General features: G+C 41.6%; 1 protein-coding gene across 1 annotated transcript in view; it reads right to left on the bottom strand.

The window, feature by feature from the left end:
* DOCK1 (dedicator of cytokinesis 1) overlaps positions 1-21,334 on the bottom strand; it is a 613,707-nt gene that overhangs the window by 323,514 nt on the left and 268,859 nt on the right. The window contains exons 24-25 of the mRNA XM_077455510.1: positions 9,333-9,403; positions 2,961-3,067 (exon numbers count right to left, since the gene is read on the bottom strand). Coding sequence (XP_077311636.1) covers positions 2,961-3,067; positions 9,333-9,403 — 178 coding nt within the window. The remainder of the gene's footprint in view (positions 1-2,960; positions 3,068-9,332; positions 9,404-21,334) is intronic.

Genomic DNA, 21,334 nt, shown 5'->3' with positions numbered 1-21,334 from the left:
GTACCCTTATCTCAAGGCAGCAATAGTGATCTGGAAAAATCCCTTGAATGATGATAATCAGCAGACCACAGCATGTGCGCCAAGGTCACACATTTCCTGTACTGATCTGATTCAATTGGTATCAGATTAAAAAAAGGAAATCTCATAGTAGCCTACATTATTACTTTCATTTTAAACAGATGAGTGAGATTTGCATCACACACACAAAAAAAAAAAAAAATACCTGTGAAGGGTAGTCTTAATGACAATATTAAAACCATAAATAGTAGTACATCTGTTTATATGCAATTATTGCTAATTCGCAATAATTAACACCACAGTGATGAGTACTGAGAACAATATTAATCTCTATAAAGAGGCCCCATGCACATTCTGAAGTTGTGAGTGATGCAATAGACCAAACAACCTGCAGTGAATATCAATAGAACCCACTGACAGAGCATAGTCAGATCAGAGGAAGAATATTGTCTTGCATCTCTTGGTTCTTGGAATCAGGAATTCTGTGTGATGTACAAATGAATCACGTTAGCAACCTGGGGCCTCACAAATAACTCTGTCAGTATTGGGACTTTAAAAATGCAATCCGCAAGCAAAGGTTTGAATCTAATGCATGACTGTGGGGAAATAAAGGCACGTATCCCCCTATTTGATAAGGATGTGCTCTGTAATAGTCTATAAAAGTATGTCTAAATTACATAAATGGAAAGTAAAGATTTCCTTGGAATTCTAAATTGCCCCTTAGGCTGCACCGACTGGAGTTAAAGGGGTCACCTGACGAGTGTTCAATTTTGGACCTAGAATATATGTGCTAGGTTCACCATTAACATTAGCAATGTCTACAGGGACATTAATGACAATGCGCCCAAAAGCCAAAGACTCCTCTAAGAAGCTGTATTCTCCAAGTTGAGCATTTGGAATACAGAATAGTGTATAGCTACTTATAACTGTGATCAATGTAGAGAATAGGCATTTTCAAAGCAGTGCAAGGTACACAGATTTAAAGCAAATCATTAAATACCCCTCATCTATTTACTGTAGACTGGTAAGTGAAAATCTGATTGCTTGCTGTATATCACTGACAATTACACATTGGGGGTTATTTACTAAAACTAAAGAGTGCAAAATCTGGTGAAGTTTTGTATAGAAACCAATCAGCTTCCAGGTTTTATTGTCAAAGCTTAATTGGACAAGCTGAAGTTAGATGCTGATTGGCTACCATGCGCAGCTGCACTAGGTTCTGAGTGCTCCAGCTTTAGTAAATCAACCTCATTGTTCTTTAACTTATTAAAGAAGCCTAATATAGAAAATATATTAGCACTTTCTATAACCTCTCATTTCTGTTTAGAAGCTGCCAACAAGCAAGAAGATGCACTCATCCAAAAATCACTGACAATCTCAACAACCAAAAGCCACATGCTCCCCAAAGTTAGGTTGCATACAGTGCTTTTGTGCAAGGGACTCTACATCTAATGAGATATGGAATACTTAATGTGAAAGTTTTAAGTTGACTGAAATGCTGTTAAAGTGGTTAAGCCAGCAGAATAAAATCCTCCCATCCCCTCTGTACCATAATGTTATGTACCCGTGTCTGTTTTATATTAAACAAAGCAGACGGGGGGGGGGGGGCAGAGAAGGAAATAGCAGGGCTGTGGATGGCGTACACTGACCAAAGTGTCAGGGCTCAGCAGCCATGATAAACTGTGGTCAGTTTACAGGGGGAGGGTATAGCCACGCAGGATCAGACAGGTTTTTTAGGTGATAGAAGAGGCCAAATTACACAGCACAAGCACTGTGCGGTTATTCATTCTTTAAGGGAACGGGATAGTATGGGGTTTTTTTTGTGTAACAAACACTTTAAGTCCTGTCTCAACACCAATTAAGCCACTTTCTTTAAAGGAATTTAAATTGAGGCGTGTTAAGGTGCTGAAGAAAAGCAGAGCCTGTCTCAGCATTTCTATAAACAGTGAAAAAGCAGGGAGGCGTGGGGGGGGGGGGGGACTTTAGTTCCAGCCTCCCCACTGTTCACAACCTTTCCCTCCCTGAAACCACTTGTCTCCTATACAAACCTTTTTCCTGTAGTGTTCAGGACAGACTGGTGATGACAAAGGTCCCTTTTTTTCTAGTTCACTGATAAACAGTCCTACCTCCAGGACTGAGTGGTGCTGTGAGCTCTAGCTATAGGATCTTCCCCTCCTCCCAAAGTTGTGTCCATGGTCGCTTGGGACTACAGGATGTGGGTTGGATGATTTCGCCAACATTCAACATAGAAGACTAGTGGCATTAGACCTCAGAGTAGTATATTTCAGGGGCAAAAATTGTGGGATTAATTTAAATATTGAAGAAAATGACACCATTTTATTTTAGAGGCACTGCAAAGTGTAAACAGAATACATTTAAAAAAAAAGTTACAAAATCGTAAGGAAAAAAAAAAAAGATAAAAAGGTTTTCCAGGCTTAAAAAAAGTATACCAAAACCTTCATCACTAGAAAAAAATAAAATAAAAATACTTTATCGGCTTCCTTTACCTCTTTGACAGTTGTGCAGTAAGATGAATAACCAAGTAAACTCATCCTCAATCTATCATTCATGTTATAGGTGAGACCCAAAGTGGCCAACACCAAGGAGTAGTTTGCTTCATGATATTAAAGGAAATTTTTAAAATTAGTTGACAAATGTGTCTTGCTCATGTAAGTTATCAATGAAGAATATAAAACATCTGAATTAGCCATATGAAGAGTGGAAACAGGTTTGCTTGCACAATAATAAAAGTAAAAAAGGTAAACAGAACTGTTGTGTATATTGTGCCAACACTGCTGCATTTTAACAAATGCAACCTTTCCCATAATTGTATGATTCCTCAATTGAACAAAAACACTTTAATCATATTTGATGCCGAGTATTTCATTTTACAAGAACATCAGACAGAAAATATATGGGTACAGGCAGGAGCTGCTTCTTACCAAGCTGGCTGAAAAGGTCACTGTGTATTATCTCAATAAGGCAATAGAGCTTCTGCCGCACAAGGCGATCTCTTGGAACTTTCAAGATGAAGTCTGTAAACAACTTGCTGCAAAAATAAACAAATGGAGACAAATTAATTGAAACACATAGCCGATGCTTGTTTGTACAGTGTTTCTGGACATTTACAGGGCTACTAAACAAGCCTTACATAATTATCATATTCGTAACTATAAGAGTTCTTAAGAACATTATAGACATAGAACAAAATATTTGTAAGCATACTTTTAGCCAAAAATACACATGTGAATATCATGTACATTCACGATGACTGTTGCAGCTTCTGAGGCTCTGCTGTAAGATGCCAGAATATCTGCCCCTCCAGCTTACTACAACTAATGCTGGAAGGAATGGAAAAATCTTTATTCCCTATCTTTCAACCAATTTACTGTCAAGATCACACAACAGGAAGTAAATGGTATTAGCACCTTTTTTTTTTGCTTAATAGAACGCTTGTATTTATGCTTTGTGTTCCTTTAAGCAGACAAGTCAAGCATTAATTTTTAGCCTAAAATGCAGTACTGTTGAATACTAACAGGAAAAAGCAGCTTGCACAACATGCGTTATATAATGTGGCTAAAATTGTAAAAGGAAAACATGCTGCGCTAATTCACTCAAATCACAAAATATATCCTATTGTGAATGGTGTCTCTCCAACTCTAATCCCCTTCACAATAGGGAAAAAAAAAAAAATGTCACACACAGTGAGAAAATATTACACAAACCATAAAAGGAGCAAAAAAAAAAACTCCTCTCATGAATGCAATTTGTTCACTGATAAGTGACATCAGAAGTGCAATACTCAAAAGATCAAAAAAGTCCCACAAAATGCCAGTTAAAGAGCCATAATATCATCCATAGGCTAAAGCCCTTCTAGTAATTTCACACCATCACAGTGTTGCAAAGTGGTTACTTACCAGAGTGACCTCATTGCCTGAGTGGTCATAAACAGTATGTAAATTCTAATACCCAAATGACTCAATCTGTCAGAGACTCCACCACCTTTTAAACATAGCCAGCTCATGAAGTCAGTATATGTGCAGGAAAGACACAACAGGATACTCCAGTAGAAACTACTTATCTAAAAATGGTTAAAGGTACTTACATTTGTTAGGCAACTATAATACTATTCAATCCCGATTGGCAGTATGTGTGGCAATGTCAGATGCGCCAATATTCCCATGCATACTGCCTATCAGGATCTGGATTGTTTGATTGAAAAGCGCATTTTTCACCTAACAAATGTGAGTGATTTCAACAATTTTAAATAAAGTGGTTCCCGATTGGTTTACATTGCAGGAGTATCCCGTTTTGTCTATCCTGGACATATACTGGCTATATCTGAAAGGTGTCAAAAGAAAAAGGTTCAAAACCACCTGTGCATGAGTGTGATGGGATAGGGGGGCATTCTTCACATGTATTCGCTTTCAAAATAACAACCAGGGATAAGTCTGGCCTTCCTGCCCTTTAACGACCGGGTAGTCCAGAGAGTAACTGCAAAAAAAAAAAAAAAAAAACAGAAGGTGCACCAGCCTAGTGTATTAGCCCAATGGTAATTTAATAGAGGCAAATAAAAACCATGCTCACAAACATTGACTGTCCTTACTTTAAGCTGTCATCCACAGCCTGTTTGCTCAGTGATACCTACAGCCTAACACTGATTGCAGCCGCTTGGTTCTCAGGTGTTCCGTATCCATGCTGTTTCATGCCAACATCAATGTAAGTGTTCTGCTTATATTAACCACTTCAATACAGGGCACTTTCGCCCCCTTCCTTCCCAGACCAATTTTCAGCTTTCATCGCTCTAGCGCTTTCAGTGACAATTGCGCGGTCATGCTACACTGTACCCAAATTAAATTTTTATCATTTTGTTCGCACAAATAGAGCTTTATTTTGGTGGTATTTATTCACGACTCCATTTTTTATTTTTTGCGATATAAGCGCAAAAAAGCGGAAATTTGGAAAATACACAATATTTTCTTTTTCCATTTTAAAAGAAATCCAATAAAATCAAATTTTGTCATAAATTTAAGCCAAAATGTATTCTGCTACATGTTTTTGGTAAAAAAAATTCCGTTAAGTGTATAATAATTGGTTTGTGTGATGTGTACGCAAATGATCATGTACATATGTGTGCAGGTGATCACGTACATATGTGTGCAGATAATCATTGGGACATGTGATTTTAGTGGGACATATGTGGGGGACAGGTTTTTATTATTAGGGACATGTGCATTTATTATTTGGGGACATGTATGTTTTGGGGACATGTTTGGGGACATTGTGTTTCTACTGTATGGTGTGTTTACACTGTGTGGTGATTTGTGTTTACACTAGACTGGTGATCAGTGAGTAAAAAGCTGTAAAAAACAGCTCATACTCGCTGATCATCAGCCGGCTGCAGCGATCTGCTCTCCTCTCCTCAGCGATGACTTCTGTGTGAGGAGAGGAGGAGTCGATTGCCTAGCAACCGGCTGTTTGTTTACATCACATGACCGCCGTGATTGGACACGGCCGTCATCTGATCAGGAGGGCCAATCACAGAGCCCTCCTGCCGATCTGAGATGCGCCGTGTCTGGGTGACACGGGCGCATCGGGATCGCGCCGCTGCGCGGGCACGCGCGTGCGCGATCCCGCTCCTTCTGATGGACGTTCCTGATCAGAAGTAGACGGCTCCCACCCGGCCGTTTATGTGCATTGGCCGGGTGGGAAGTGGTTAATAGTGTTTACTTGGTACTGACCTCAACGCCCTGCTGTTCATTTTCTTCTAAATAAAAACATTACCTTCACAGTTTTAAACAGCATGTCAAGCCACTGCCTCATGGTATAGTGGTAGGTGAGACCTGAAAGTGACCCAATGCCAAGACGCTGTCTGGGACTCACAAGGTGACTTGCACGTTTCAAGGGCAAGCCCTCTTCCTCAGAGCCAAGCTTGGCTCTGAGGAAGAGGGCTTGCCCTCGAAACGTGTCACTTTGTGAGTCCTGGGCGGCGTCTTCTTGGTTTCGGGTCACTTTGGGTTTCACCTATAACGGTACCACAAGGCAGTGCCTTGACATGCTGTTTACCTTCAGCAGGGTGCTGAGGTCAGTATCAACTAAAAAAACATTTTATTAAAATAATCGGCATACTTACATTGACGTTCACATGAGAACATCAATGTAAGTATGCTGGTTGAAGTTAGCATGAAATAGCATGGATGGGGAACACCTAAGGCCTACAGCATCACACTGATTGCAGCTGTAATCAGTGTGAGGCTGTAGGCATCGCCGAGAAAACAGAGATTGAGGATGACATGGAGCCAGCCAGCTCAAAGTATGCTACAAAGGGAAAAGAGTTTGGGACTTTAATTGAATGAAAATGTAAAAAAAAAAAAAAAAAAAAAAAAGGAGGGAACAAGGGGGTGGGATTTTATATGAAGCACGTGGTTGCAACACGATAAATTGGTGGACATATAAAAGATTTATTAAATTCATATACATACACAAATTTCTAGTGTCAGTTTGAAAACAATTGGACATGACAAAAACATAGGTATAACATGATGTTGTATACTGAAAATCCACAGTCCACCAAGTTGATAAAGATACATTTCCCTCTTTTTGTTATCCTTTTTTTTCAGCTCAAAGTATTGCTATTAGCGGCAGCGTTCTAGGCCGCACACAAGGATGACAACTGTCAAAATGCCTGGTGGATGTCAGAAGGGGTGTGCATGACGCGTTGCCAGGGACATGCCCTCTTTTTCAAACTGTTTGTTTTTTATTTGCCGCTATTAAATCACCATTGGGATAATACACTAGGCTGGTGCACCTTCTGTTTGTTTTTTTTTATGTCTGAAAGGTGGTAAAGTCTCTAAAGGACTGAGTCGACCATTCAGGCAAGTAATTTTCCTTTGGTAAGACCCCATTTGCAACACTGTGGCATGGATTTACTTGGAGGATTAGTTCCACAAATTATATTATGGATTTTTCACTGGCACTTTACAGGACTTTTTGATCCTTTGAAACTTATCAGTGAACCAAGGTAATTTAGGAGTTTTTTTTTTTATTCAATCCATTTTATAGTTTGTAGAATTTTCTTACTGTGTGAGACATTTTTCCCTACTGTAAATGGGATTGGAGTAGGGGATGGCATTCAGAATAAGGAAATATTGTATACGAGACGAGTAAATTAGCATAGAACATTTTCTTTTACAAGTCAAAGACTTCAGCAGGGACCGGCTGAATTTTGGTCCATGTATAGGCACCCTGGGTGTACACAAGTCAATCCATTACGCAACTTGTGTACAACCAGTCTGTTGGATTTTCCCCAAATGGATGAGTGCTGCTGCTGTTGGCGGAAAACTGTGCAACAATTGTCAAAAAGGATTTTAGGATAACAGTCAGTCAACGAACAATCTCCTGCCAACAATCGTGTCCTGTCCAAGTGAAATAACAGATCACAGAAACTGGGGATGAATAAAATAATATAAACATCTATAGGACAATGCTGGGTCAAACAGCACTGTTATCACAACTATACGCCAGGGTACTAGGTGTATTCCTAGACTCCGACCTGTCCTTTCAGCCCCAAAGCCAATCACTTTTAAAAGCTTGAAGACTGCACCTCTAACATCTCTAAAATTTGCCCCTTTTTAACTAAGCTACTCATCCACTCCCTTGTTATCTCTCGCCTTGACTATTGCAAAGCCGTTCTCATAGGCCTACCTCTCCATAGGCTGTCCCCTATTAAGTCCGTCATTAATGCTGCAGCCAGACTTATTTACCTTGCCAACCACTCAGTGTGCCACCCCTCTCTGCCAATCCCTCCACTGGTTTCCGGTTGCCCAGCGAATTTAATTCAAAATGTTAACAACATACAAAGCCATCCACAACTCTGCCCCCAGCTACACCACCACCAATCCTGTCTCCAAATATCACTAACTATCCTCTCAGCTTCTCCCAAGAACTTCTGCTTTCAAGATCTTGTCTCCTCTTTCCATGCTCGTCTCCATGACTTCTCCAGAGCTTCTCCCATCCTCTGAAATGCTCTACCTCAGTCTATCTGGCTATCTTCCACTTTGGCTGCCTTTAGACGATCCCTGAAAAACTCATCTCTTCAGGGAAGCCTATCATACCTCCAACTAACTAAACTTTTATCACTTCCATCAGCTCTTTTCCCCACAGTTATAACCTTTTACAACACTAGCCCCACCCTATTAGATTGTAAGCTCATGAGCAGGGCCCACTTAACCCTCTTGTATTTTACTGTAGTTTAACTATTGTCTCCCGTTAAATTGGAAAGCGCTGTGCCAACTGTTGGCACTATATAAATCCTGTATAATAATAATAAGTTTTTGCTTTTAAACATTTCTGTAAAGTTCTACCCAAAATGGTATTATGGGTAATTCTTCAGGCTGGGTTCACACCATCACCACCATCCATCTCACAGCAGGGGTCTGGTGCATCCTGGTTAAGGTCTAATTTCAGCCTGAATTTGGACCTGAAACAGACCAAAAGATGCACAGCGTTTGTGCAAAAACGCACCGGGCCTGCTGCGGGGATATGTGAACCGGCTCCATAGAGAGCCCGTCAAAATATCCTGTTATTGCGAATTGGATGCGGGAGCCCAGATCCAATTCGCAATGCTGTGAACCCAGCCTCAATTAACAGATGGAGTCCTGTGCGCTTAACCCATTGAAGTTAACTAGCTGTTGTCATTTTGAAGTTTAATCTTGCTCAGTATATTAGCCAACAAATCAACATTATGCACAGCAATGTTTCACAGCTACCCGATACCCCACATTCACACACTGTTGTGAATATCAACATCCTTTTCACATACGTGACTTGTGTATTTGGGTTTGGTATTTTCTCAAGCAGATACATCAAGAGCTAAAACATACAAAGAGTGTGTGTGTGTATATATGTACGTATGTGTATAAGCATAGCTCTGCCAATCATATGTACTTCTCGATGCTGAAAGTTTTTTCAGTGTTTTATGCAAAATCCACTTTTATTAATATCATGACCATGGACCTTACAACAGAGTGTGTGGCTATTGGTGTAAAAGACTGATCATTATGCTGTGTCTCGTCCAATCAGGAGGGAGAAGCTAAGACTGCTGAGACACTCATGGACACACACAAATGTCAAATTGGGAGTAGCAGCTGTGTCCGGGCAGCTACCAAGTCCTAATTCACATGAATAGGACTGCTTGCACATAGATACACAGAACACCTGTGCATCCTGGCTGGCAAGCATGGCCCTTGGACCGGCATATGCTTAAGTACGCCCATGTGAACAAGGCCTAAATGTTATATTATTAGACTACTTACCTTAACTCTTTTGGATCAAATACATGTTTGACATCATTTACGATAGTTGGTAGATATTTCAGTGCAGCACCCTAAAAGAAATCAGTGGGAAATTGTATTCAATAATAATAAAATACCTACAATGAGCACAATTATTAGCACATGGTCAAATGCATTGCAGAAAAACAACTCTTACTGGTATTCAGTGAACACGAAAAAAAAAACAGATACTGTCTTTTTTTTGAACAAGGGCAAGTTGAAAATCAGACAAATTGTGCACCTGGGAAAAAAAAATATATAGGACTTTACTTACAATAACTGAAGCAAAAAAAAATAAATAAAAAAAAATGCAACAGCAGCCCAAAGCAGACAGATTTTACAAGATAAGAAGCTAGTTATCACATGGTATTTAAAAAAAAAAAAAAAAAAAAAAAAAGATTATCTTACCCCCAAACCAAAAATGTATATACTTCATATTACTAATCCTTGGGAGTCGCTGTTCCAGAATTTATTGCAACTTTAACACAGTTTCTCAGCTGGGTTCCCCTAACCAATGGCTGGCAAATGAGGAGTCAATGCAGTCTTGATCAAAGTTACAATCATCTTTATAAAAGAGTGATGGGGAAAAGTCATATTTTCTTATTGAAGTTATCGCACAAGATCTAATAAAGCTTCCAAAATCTAGTTACCTTAGCTGACTATATATCAAAGGAATGGCATTATAAAAATTACCAAATCCTTAATGGGTCATGTTGTTTGCACTGGGGGTTGGCCATTTCCTTACATATGACGCCTATAAACTACAGCTAGAACTTTGGATATCCAGTGTCATTTTAGAACTGCCATCATGCATGCGTCCAATTCTAATCTGTGCCACGCCATATAAAATAATGGGGTATGCCGTGGCAAAAAGGTATCTTTAGTTAAATATTCCTGTTATATTTTATATTATTACATTTGTTATCTGTAGCTGTCATTATGTAATTAAATGTTATATCTATAAGTAGCTTTGTGATCTCTCTTTGCACATCTCAAATACAAGCCCAAAAATTTAATTATCAGGTAACCATGATAAAACGCAGAGTTTTATTTTCAAATTGCTAAATAGGGAGAGAAAAAAAAACTTCCTCTCAGGTGTTGTAAACACTAACCACTCTATAAAGTATGCAATACTACTTCATACCAGGAATTTGAAGACAGTATATTTTTAAATAAAAAAAATATTGTGTGCACATCTGAGTATCTTTGTATACCTTTACATACAGAAAATACTATATCTGTATAGGAAAGATGAGTCATGCAAAGAGACACAGCTATTTCACAAAAATGTTGTGCAGATTACCCTGGCAGAATTTATGATTTCTTTGCCATCTTTCAGAGAATATTTATGATAAACAAAAACATTTTTTACTCATGGTTAGTGTTTGGCTGAAGCCATTTATTATCAGTCAACTGTGTTTACTCATATTTTAAATCAGTGGAACAGAAACTACCCAAATGACCCTGATCAAAAGTTTACATACCCCATTGCTTAATACCGTGTATTGCCCCCTTTAACATCAATGACAGCTTGAAGTCTTTTGTGGTATTTGTGGATGAGGTTCTTTATCTTCTCAGATGGTAAAGCTGCCCCCATTCCTCTTGGCAAAAAGCCTCCAGTTCCTGTAAATTCTTGGCCTGTCTTGCATGAACTGCAGGTTTGAGATCTCCAGAGTGGCTCAAGGATATTGAGGTCAGGAGATGGAGATGGCCACTCCAGAACCTTCACTTTATTCTGCTGTAGCCAATGACAGGTCGACTTGGCCCTGTGTTTTGGATCATTCTCATGTTGGAATGTCCAAGTACGTCCCATGCACAGCTTCCTTGCTGATGAATGCAAATGTTCCTACAGTATTTTTTGATAACATACTGCATTCATCTTGCCATCAATTTTGACAAAATTTCCTGTGCCTTTGTAGTGCACACATCCCCAAAACATCAGCGATCCACCTCCATGTTTCACTGTAGGAATGGTGTACTTTTCATCATAGGCCTGGTTGACTCCTCTCAAAATGTAGCATTTAAGATTGTGGGCAAAAAGCTCAATTTTGGTCTCATCACTCCAAATGACCTTGTGCCAGAAGGTTTGAGGCTCATCTCTGTGCTGTTTGGCGTATTGTAAGCAGGATACTTTGTGGCATTTGGGTAGTATGGCTTTCTTTTGGAGACTTGACCATGCAGCCCATCTATCTTCAAGTGCCTCCTTATTGTGTATCTTGAAACACCACGCCACAGGTTTTCAGAGAGTCCTGTATATCACCTGAAGTTATATGTGGGTTTTTCTTTGCATCCTAAACAAATTTCCTGGCATTTGTGGCTGAAATTTTAGTTGGTCTAACGGACCGTGGTTTGGTTTCAAAAGAACCCCTAATTTTCCACTTTTTTTTTTTTTTTTTTTTTTTTATTGAGTTTCAAGTTTAGATACAAAACAGAGCCTATTGGGCTTACCCAGGCTCAGTAAAACATTGTGGGGAAAAAAAAAAAAAACAGAAAACAAAACCTCTTAACAGTAGTGGCACTAGAACAAAGCGCCATGCTCCAGTAGCTACTGAGATTGTAGTATTAGGTATAGTAGTATTAGGAGTATTGTAGGTATCAGCAGCTCAGGGGTAGCAGTAAGTCATATTATGTAAGAAGGAAGGAAGGAAGGAAAAATATGTGTACACCTGGTCTTTTGTAAGGTAATCTATTAATCAGGAGAGTCAGGGTCGGGATTGGTAGATAGGTCCTCTACCCAAACGTACCAGACCTTGTGGATTTTTTTGGAGCAACCTCTTGCTAGATATGTGGCCTTGTATAGTGGTAAGTTGACATTAATTCATTTTCTCCATGAGGTCAGGGTTGGAGCTGATGGGGATTTCCATTGGAGAAGAATAATTTTCCTTGCATAAAATAACAATCCTATCAGCATTCTGTAGGCCTGAAGATCAGCCAGAGTATCCAAACCCAGCAGACAAACCTCCACAGTCCAGGGCACATGAATAGTGGTCACAGAGTGTATGTCCGAGACCACCGCTTCACAGAAAATTTGAATAATAGGGCATTGCCAGAATATGTGGATAAAGTCTGCCGAGTCCGCTGCAAATCGCCAACACTCTGCAGAAATGGAGGGGTATATTCTGTGTAAACTTACAGGCGCAAGATAGATCCTATATAGGAGTTTGTACTGAATCAACCTGTCTCTTGTAGAAACCAGCTGTGAGAATGCACACTCCCATGGTTTCTTCCCACCCTTCATCATCTAGGTTAGGGGCATCCAGCACCCATTTAGATTTAAGCGTTTCCAACCCTGAGTGGATAGAGGGAGACATTGTATTATAGATAGTTGAGAGGGCTTTAGTGAGGGCATCATCTCTAAGTATTTCCTCTAGGTTCGAGGTATAAAAAGCTACTGGTTGTTTGAATTGAATTTAAAAGGCGTGTCTCAATTGTAAATATCTAAAGTAGTATGCATTAGGCAGGTCAAATTGCAATTTTAAGGTGTCAAATGGTTTCAGTTCTCTGGCTTTACATATCTGCTCTAAATATTCCATACCCTTCACTGCCCAGATCTGCAGGTCAGGTATAGAGGTAAATTCCATTAGTAATGGATTGAGCCATAGGGTGGTATGTAGTGAGATATGATCTGGGGGGCTAGGACGTAGGGCTTGGGCCTGGACCCAGGCTTTTAATACAGCTTTTTTGGCTGCAGTCAAAAGAAGGGAGGCAGAGGCCCCTCTGTATAAGGAGGTTTTTTTAAGAGCCTCAAAAGAATCTATGCAGGAAATACTAATACTACCGTAGCATTGGACTCATTCTGTGTGAGCCAGTTATGGGCATGTGTGAGCATGGCTGCCAGGAAATATTTATAGAGATCTGGGCACGCCACACCTCCCTGCAGCCACGGTCGCCACAAGACTGTCAACTTAAACCTCGGTTGTTGTGAGCCCCAAATGAAAGCAGTTAAACTAGAATTAATTATTTTAAAGTATTTTTTGGGAATCCACACTGGCGCATGCCAGAGCACATAGAGAAAACCAGGTAACAACTTCATTTTAAACAGGTTTATGAGCCCTATTAAAGTAAAAGGGAGATTGGCCCATCAACTCAATTTAGATTTCATATTGTCGAGAAGTGGAACTAAATTTAAGACACAATATTCGTATCCAGGGAAATCTCAATACCCAGGAACTGATCCTGAGTGACCATATTAAAAGGTAGGGTAGGATCAGCTCCGGTTTGGGCCTCTTTATCAATAGGTAAAATTTGTGATTTTCCCTAATTAATTTGTAGTCCAATGGAAAATTCAGACAGTATACGCAACACTTCTTTAAGAGATGGCCATCGGTCATTGAGAAACAATATGAGGTCATCTGCATACATTGCTATCTTTTCCACCAAGGTTCCCACACGGATACCAACGACAGCAGAGGCCCTCTATGGCCACTGCCACCAGCTCCATCACAATAGCAAACAGACCCGGAGACAATGGGCAACTCTGTCTCGTATCCCTCCTAATTGGGAAAGGGTCCGAGAGCTTGCCCCCTAGCTTAACTTGGGCTGAAGGGCAGCAATAAAGCAATGGCACCCATTTCAGAAACTTGGGCCCGAACCCCATAGCCTCCAGTACTGAGCGCAAATAAGGCCAGGCAGAGTAAAAGGCTTTCTCAATGTCAAGTGCTGCCAAGACCCTAGGAGGTAGATTCAGCTGGCGGTAGCTGCAAATGCGTGAAAACCCGGCGGACGTTGATGTCCGTGGACTTCCCCGGTATAAACCCAGTTTGATCTATGCTGAGTAGGTCAGGAATAATTTTGATCAATCTAGTGGCTAAATTTTTTGTTAAAATCTTTAGATCATAATTCACCAATGAAATAGGCCTGTATAAGGCACATTTGGAATGGTCCGTTCCTGGTTTAGGAAATAAAACTATATGGGCCTGATGCATATAGGGGGGTAGTGTCATTTTTCTAAAGATTCAGCGAACAGGCTGTGTAGTTTGGGTACCAGAGCTGAGATGTACATCCTATACCACTCCCCTAGGATTCTCATCTGGACCTGGAGTTTTATGATCGGGAAAAGAACGTATAGCCACTTCAATTTCTTCTAATGAAACAGGTTTATAAAGAAGTACTACTACTTCTGGTGAAAGTGTGGGAGGTCTAGGGTACTGAGTAATTCATGGATAGCGGTTTCTCATGGGCCTGGGACTAGGGAGTACAACTGGCTAAAATATTCAGTGAATTTGTGTATAAAAGTGGTCATCAATCCTGTCCACAGGTCCCTCTAAACAGGCCAGGTTTTATGTATTACCTTGGGGAGATGCAGACTAGAATATTGCAATCACTGAGCAGCGAATGATATCACCTGTGATGTATTTCAGTTATCTTGCAAACCTGGCCTGTTAGTGGGCCCTGAGGACAGGGTTGATGACCACCGGTGTAGAACATTAGTGGGATGAGATGTCACAGTATCATCACGCTTGAAATCACCGTTTGAAACCTATGGTCTGCTACAAGATTAGCCAGCAGATTCCCATTTTTGTCTCCGGACTGAAATACCCTGCCAGCCACAAAACGCAGATCTAAATGCGTAGCCGAAGCACATATGTAAAGACAATTCGCGTCTCGTCTGTGCAAGTAACTCAAAGTTGCTGACAGTTGGTGAGCCAGAAAAGGTTATCGCTGCTTTCACCTCCTCTTCCAGGTGTTTTATTTGTGATGCCAAGTCTGATTTGACTGCTTTAATGGCAGATATATATTCGCCCTGTATATGTTCCTTAAAGTCATCCCATACCATAGCTTGTGAAGTGGAGCCCTCAGTTTACCAATATTGGTTAAATTTGGGTGAGATGAGGTCTCCCAACTTCTGGTCTTGTATCCATTTGGACATTAGATGCCAGCAAATGTAATTCGTGGCATCCTTCAAGGCTATACACAGTTCTAGGGGGGCATATTCAGAGAGACCAGAGGGAAGATAGGATACACTTAATTATAGTCAATGCTGGTGCATTGCCAAATGCTAGGTCAATCCGGGAACCTGATTTATGGGTAGAGGAGAAACAGGAATAGGTCTTTATTCTCGGATCTTTCCATCGTCAAATTTCAATATAGTCTAAAGCAGTGGTGGCGAACCTTGGCCCCCCAGATGTTTTGGAACTACATTTCCCATGATGCTCATGCACTCTGCAGTGTAGATGAGCATCATGGGAAACGTAGTTCAAAAACATCTGGGGTGCCAAGGTTTGCCATCACTGGTCTAAAGCTTGAGCCCAGTTGCATAGATCAGGAGTGAGCTCTGGAAGGATTAGAGGAGTCAAGTTTTACATCTATAACAGAATTAAAGTCTGCAGCTATATACAGCCGTGAGAAAGATAGAAATGCCAATTTATCATAAATGGTGCAAAGGACCTGCTAGTTAAAGGGAGGAGGTATGTAAATATTGACAAAGGCGAATATCATAGCATTAATTTCTAACAGGATAATATATTTGCCAAGTGGATCAGTAAGAAGATGTAACACCCTATACGGCAGTGATTTGTTCAGAAGGATTGCCACACCCCTAGAGAAACCTGAGTAGGTAGCGTGAATGCATGCTGAACCCATGACCTGTGTAATGTCAAGATCTTGTTGCCTGTTAAATGGGTTTCCTGTAAAAAAATAAAAATAAAGGGTCTGTGGTAGTTCAGATATTTGAACATTAGTGCCCTATTAAACTCATCATTGAGCCCTCTAGCGTTCCATGATAACAGTTTCAAATCCATAGATCAAATAAGGAATTGCATGATCTGAGCAGGAGAGACCCAAAGACATGTATATAATGTACATATTGTGTGAGGAGTTGATATCTTGGAGAACCTTGGGGGGGAAAAAAGAAAAAAAAGAACGTGCGGTAGTGATGCATATATTGAAGAGCTGAACCAAAAAAGAATCTGGAGCATAGTGCATGAAACAAGAAAAAAACAAAAACAAATACAACTCCAACGCCCTACTGACCATGAGTCCCCAGCAATTAACTAGGTCAGTTTCAATCCCAAAACAATCCTTAGTTGAGCGCACTCTAAAAAAAAACTACGAGCACCCTAACATTATACTGACAAACTCGGTCAGTTTTAATATCTCGAACAGAGTTGCAATTGCTTCAATGGTGTATTCCAGCTGGGATGAGGGGTTACATCCCAAGCATAAACTTCAGTTAGCACCAGGGTTAAGCCAATAGGAGGGAGCGTAGACTTATGTTGGAGTCTTGTGTGAATAGCTTGCTTAACGTGGGATTTCCTAGGCATGGGAGGATGGTAAGCCGACACTTGAGAACATGGGAGTCTTTCAGAGACGAGTCCCTAGCTGGCAGGAATCCCATGGGTGTCTCATATTTCTAAGGGAGTAACTTTGAAGGGTAAGCTATTAGCCGGCCCACTCAAATAACAGGAGCCACAGCCCCAGGCCTCAGAGGATGTGGTTGAAAGTCTGAGGAATAAGGCAGCATGAACCCTTGGCAAAAAAAAGATTGTGTAGATATAAACACACAGTCTTAGGTCAGGAGAAACACACCTCGGAGAGGCCCCCCAAGACTTTCACGGTGGAGTAGCCAATCTTTTCTTTAACGTAACATAGTGAGTCAGGCATCCGCCTCAGCCGGGGTGTCAAAAAAAACTCGATAGACTCCTCATGTTGAACTCGCAGGCGACTAGGATAGAGCATTCCATATTTAATGTCGTGGTCTCGTAGTCTACGTTGAATGTCAGTGAAGGTTTGCCCTTTTATTTTTTTTAAGTTCCGTGGGAAAATTGGGGAAAAACATGATGCATGCATTACCATATTGCAGATTCGGGTGTTTCCTGCCCTCTGAAAGTATACGGTCCTGATCTCAGTAGTTTAGGAAATGTACCAGGAAGTGCTGCAGAGAGGTACCTAGGATAGGTCAACCCATTGGGACTCGATGGGCACATTCTGCCACATAAGTAGGGGAGACATCCATTAGTCCCAGCAAGTCCTTAAAGAAGGTTTCCGCAAAGTCTGCCTGGCGATACACACTCCAGAACGCCCAGCACTCTAACATTGTTACATCTCATACGATTTTCAGCATCATCAGATTTTGCCACAAGAGCTTTTATCGTGTTTTGCAGGTCGATGAGCTGGTCAGTATGTTGTCCGGTTTGATCCTCCACCTCCAAGATCCGTTTTTCGGATTCAGAGAGGTGCCCCCGCATTTTATCCAAATCATTACAGATAAAATCGCACTCTTCCATCAGATGATCGATCCGCACCAATAGAGATGTCCTACAGTTTTAGATCCCTGCTAAGATCATGTTTGTGTCTCCTGTGGGGGACTGGGGTGTCAGCAGGGGAACTGTCCTCTATATCCCCCAATAGGGTCTGTAACTTCTGGAGTACAGTGGAATCCACGCGTGTGGGTGGGGATGCAGCCCTTACCCTGGATTGATGTTTAGCCTGGGGTTGCTTCTTTGGTGACATCAGATGTCTCCTTATCAGGCAGGACATTTTTGGAGCTGGGATAAAGCAGGGTTCCGGCACAGAGGAGACAGGAGGACCAGGAGGGAGTGCTGTGGTGTGTTAAGACAGCCGCTGTTCACAAAGTTGGCAATTTGAATCGTCCCTCCAGTGGCTATGGAAGCAGGGAGGTGGTTCTATGGCTGCTGTAGGTGGCAGGTTGGTAGATAGGCTGGGCAGCTCAGGTGGAAGTGAGTCAGATGCAGAGAAGTTAGGAAGACTAGGATTGATTGTGGGTGTAGCCAGGTGGAGCAAGATGGCTACCACCTGTGACACCGGGGCTAGGATTAGGGCTGTGGCCGTTACTCTCTGCACAGATGGAGATGGTCACCATCTACTGTGGGGTTGTGGTCTGACAGTATGGGGTGTGCTACTTTTGGCAGTGGCTTGGGGAGAGCATAGAGAAGTCAGGTATGCTCATAACGAGAGCCCAGGTGTAGTAAGATGGTTGCCACTCATAAGGCTGGATCCACAGTTCTTCCTCCAAGTTGCAGGGTGATATATGGGAGCTGCAGATATCGGTCGGTGAGCGGGTGAGGTCCAGTGATCGTAGAAGAAGGAATCTAGCTCAGAGACCATCAGGAAAGCCTGGCGTAAGTAATGGGGCCGTGGTTGGGTGGAGCAAGAACGCCACCACTCCTGGAGCTAGGCTGGAGCCACGGACCGTCCCTCAGGCATCTGCAGCTTCAGAGAAAAGCCATGATGGCGGCTTCGGGCAGCACGCTGACAGGCTGGGGGAGTCCCAGGTGTATGTAGAGTACAAGGCAGGGTCGCTGGAGGGAGAAAGATGAAGATAGGTTTCAGGATGGCAAGAGCTCTTCACTCACACATCTGATCAGGCCAACATCAAGTCACGCCCCCTCATTTTTCACTTCTTGATTAGAGTTTGAATACCGTTTATTGGGATTCTCAAATCCTTGGATATCTTTTTATATATCTTTCCTGTTTTATACAGTTCAACTACCTTTTCCAGCAGAATCTTTTACAATTCTTTTGCTTTCCCCATGACTCAGAATCCAGAAATGTCAGTACAGCACTGGATGAAAGATGCAAGGGACTGTCAGGAATCTAGAAACTCATTGACCTTCTATACACACACACCAATTACAAGCAAACAGATCACAGGTGAGGTTACCTTTAATAGCCATTCAAACTCCTTTGTGTCAACTTGTGTGCATGCTATCAGGCCAAAATCACCAGGGTACGTAAACTTTTGATCAGGGTCATTTGGGCAGTTTCTGTTGCCATTATAAGTTAGAGAGAGTAAACACAGTTGATTAATAAATGGGTTCAGCCAAACACTGACCATGAGTGTAAGAAATGTTTTTATGTTACCATTTATATTCTCTGAAAATTGGCCAAGAAATCACAAATTCTGCCAGGGTATGTAAACTTATGAGCACAACTAGTGTTATATATATATATATATACACACATATACATATATACATACACACACACAAAATATACAAAGCCTACACACCCCTGGGAAAATGCCAGTTTTTTGAGATGTAAAGAAATCAGACCAAGATAGATCACATCTGAATTTGAAAGATCATTATTCAGCTAGTAGAAACTTTATTTGTTTTCAGCTTGTCCTTTATTAAATGTGAGTCATCATAGTTTAAAAACCCAAAAAGTATATGTCAAATTAAAGGCTTCAATATGAACAGCCCAAAAAAATCATCTGGTGGTCCAAGCAAAGTGTGATGCAACTCCATATATTCCCTGGGGCATGCGTACTTCATGCAATTAGACACCTATATAGACATTCCCCGGCACGTTCATAATATTTTAGAAAGGGATTTGTCTAAATTGTTCCATCGCTGAGGTTATTGAACCAGTAAACTTAAAGCAAAGAGAGATACTAATAGAATTTACAAATTTACCGTATATACTCGAGTATAAGCCGAGATTTTCAGCCTCTTTTTTGAGGCTGAAAGTGCCCCCCTCGGCTTATACTCGAGTCATCGCCGTCTGCCTGCTCGATCAGCGTGTCGAGCAGACAGACGGCGGCCATTCTAACTTTCAAAAGCCGCGCCTCCGCCTCCGCCTGTGATAGGCGGAACACTCAATTTCCCAGCAGTCAGTGTTCCGCCTATCACGGACATCCGCTCATCCTCGTACTACGGACGAGGATGAGAGGATGTCCGTGATAGGCGGAACACAGACTGCTGGGAAATTGAGTGTTCCGCCTATCACAGGCGGAGGTGGAGGCGCGGCTTTTGAAAGGTAGAATGGCTGGAAGGACGGAGGCTCGGCTCGGCACGGGACGGAGGAGGCGCGGGACGGAGGAGGCGCGGGACGACGGAGGCACGGGACGACGGAGGCACGGGACGGAGGAGGCACGGGACGGAGGAGGCACGGGACGACGGAGGCACGGGACGGAGGCTCGGGACACAGGTAGGCTGGACACACAAGGCTGCACGGACACACACACAAGGCTGCACGGACACACACACACAAGGCTGCACGGACACACACACAGGGATAGATGGACACACACACAGGGATGGATGGATGGACACACACACAGGGATGGACGGGACACAGGGATGTCTCACCCTCGGCTTATACACGAGTCAATACGTTTTCCAGTTTTTTTGGGGTAAATTGGGGGCCTCGGCTTATATTCGGGTCGGCCTATACTCGAGTATATACGGTAAGTAAAAAGCATCCATAGCTGCACAATAAATTACATATCCGTCAGTCTATCACTGCTCGTATATAATAGATGCTTTTTGAAGAAGGCCAATGTAAATCTATTGCTTCGAAAAGGTTAAATTACAGAACTGTAAAGTGGACCCAGACAATACACAATCAAATTTATGACGCCATTGCTAAACAAATCAGACATTTTGCCATCTTGTATTTAAATTAAAACTGCATTTATGAAAGCACGTATTAAAAGAAATCAGGAATGCAGTTGTCAAGAGGGACAAGATGGAAAAAAAAAAAAACAAGAATAAACATGTTAGTCAGACTTTCTAGCCTTCTTCTACCCCCAACTTGAAAAACTGCAGCTAAAAATCACATACAAATCAAGTGTCTTTTAAATGTTTACTTACAGTGATTTTCTTTTCTTAAAATATGTTCTCTTCACGTGCAATGTGCCTTTGAATTTGGTAGAAAATTTGACCACTGCAGAATAGTCAATGCCCTACTGTAGTGCCCTCTCTCTACATGACAAAGCCCTTTTATACCGGTCAGGGGAGGAGTGAAGGGTAATATGGTCATTTAATTGACACCTCTGGGTCTACTAGGGCTGTTAGCATCACACCCAATGAGGCAGTAGCCAACGGTAGTCCCAGGGCTTTTGATTGCTACACAGTTTATACAGCTCTCATGCATATATGATGTTAAAGGTTCATATCTTTTAGGAAAGTTGTTGAAAAAGGTCTGGCAAATTTGGTCTCTTTAAAAGCAGATGTTAAGTGAAACCACTGGCTGAAGGTCAGGCAGAATCTAGCACCTTATAGGAATGTGGGATTCCTGCT

This window comes from Lithobates pipiens, unplaced genomic scaffold (assembly GCF_037356315.1).
Source record: "Lithobates pipiens isolate NorthernLeopardFrog02 unplaced genomic scaffold, aLitPip1_a1.2 Scaffold_25, whole genome shotgun sequence".
Lineage (NCBI taxonomy): Eukaryota > Metazoa > Chordata > Amphibia > Anura > Ranidae > Lithobates > Lithobates pipiens.
The sequence above is the reverse complement of the archived record's forward strand: the minus strand, read 5'-3'. Positions and strand labels throughout refer to the sequence as shown.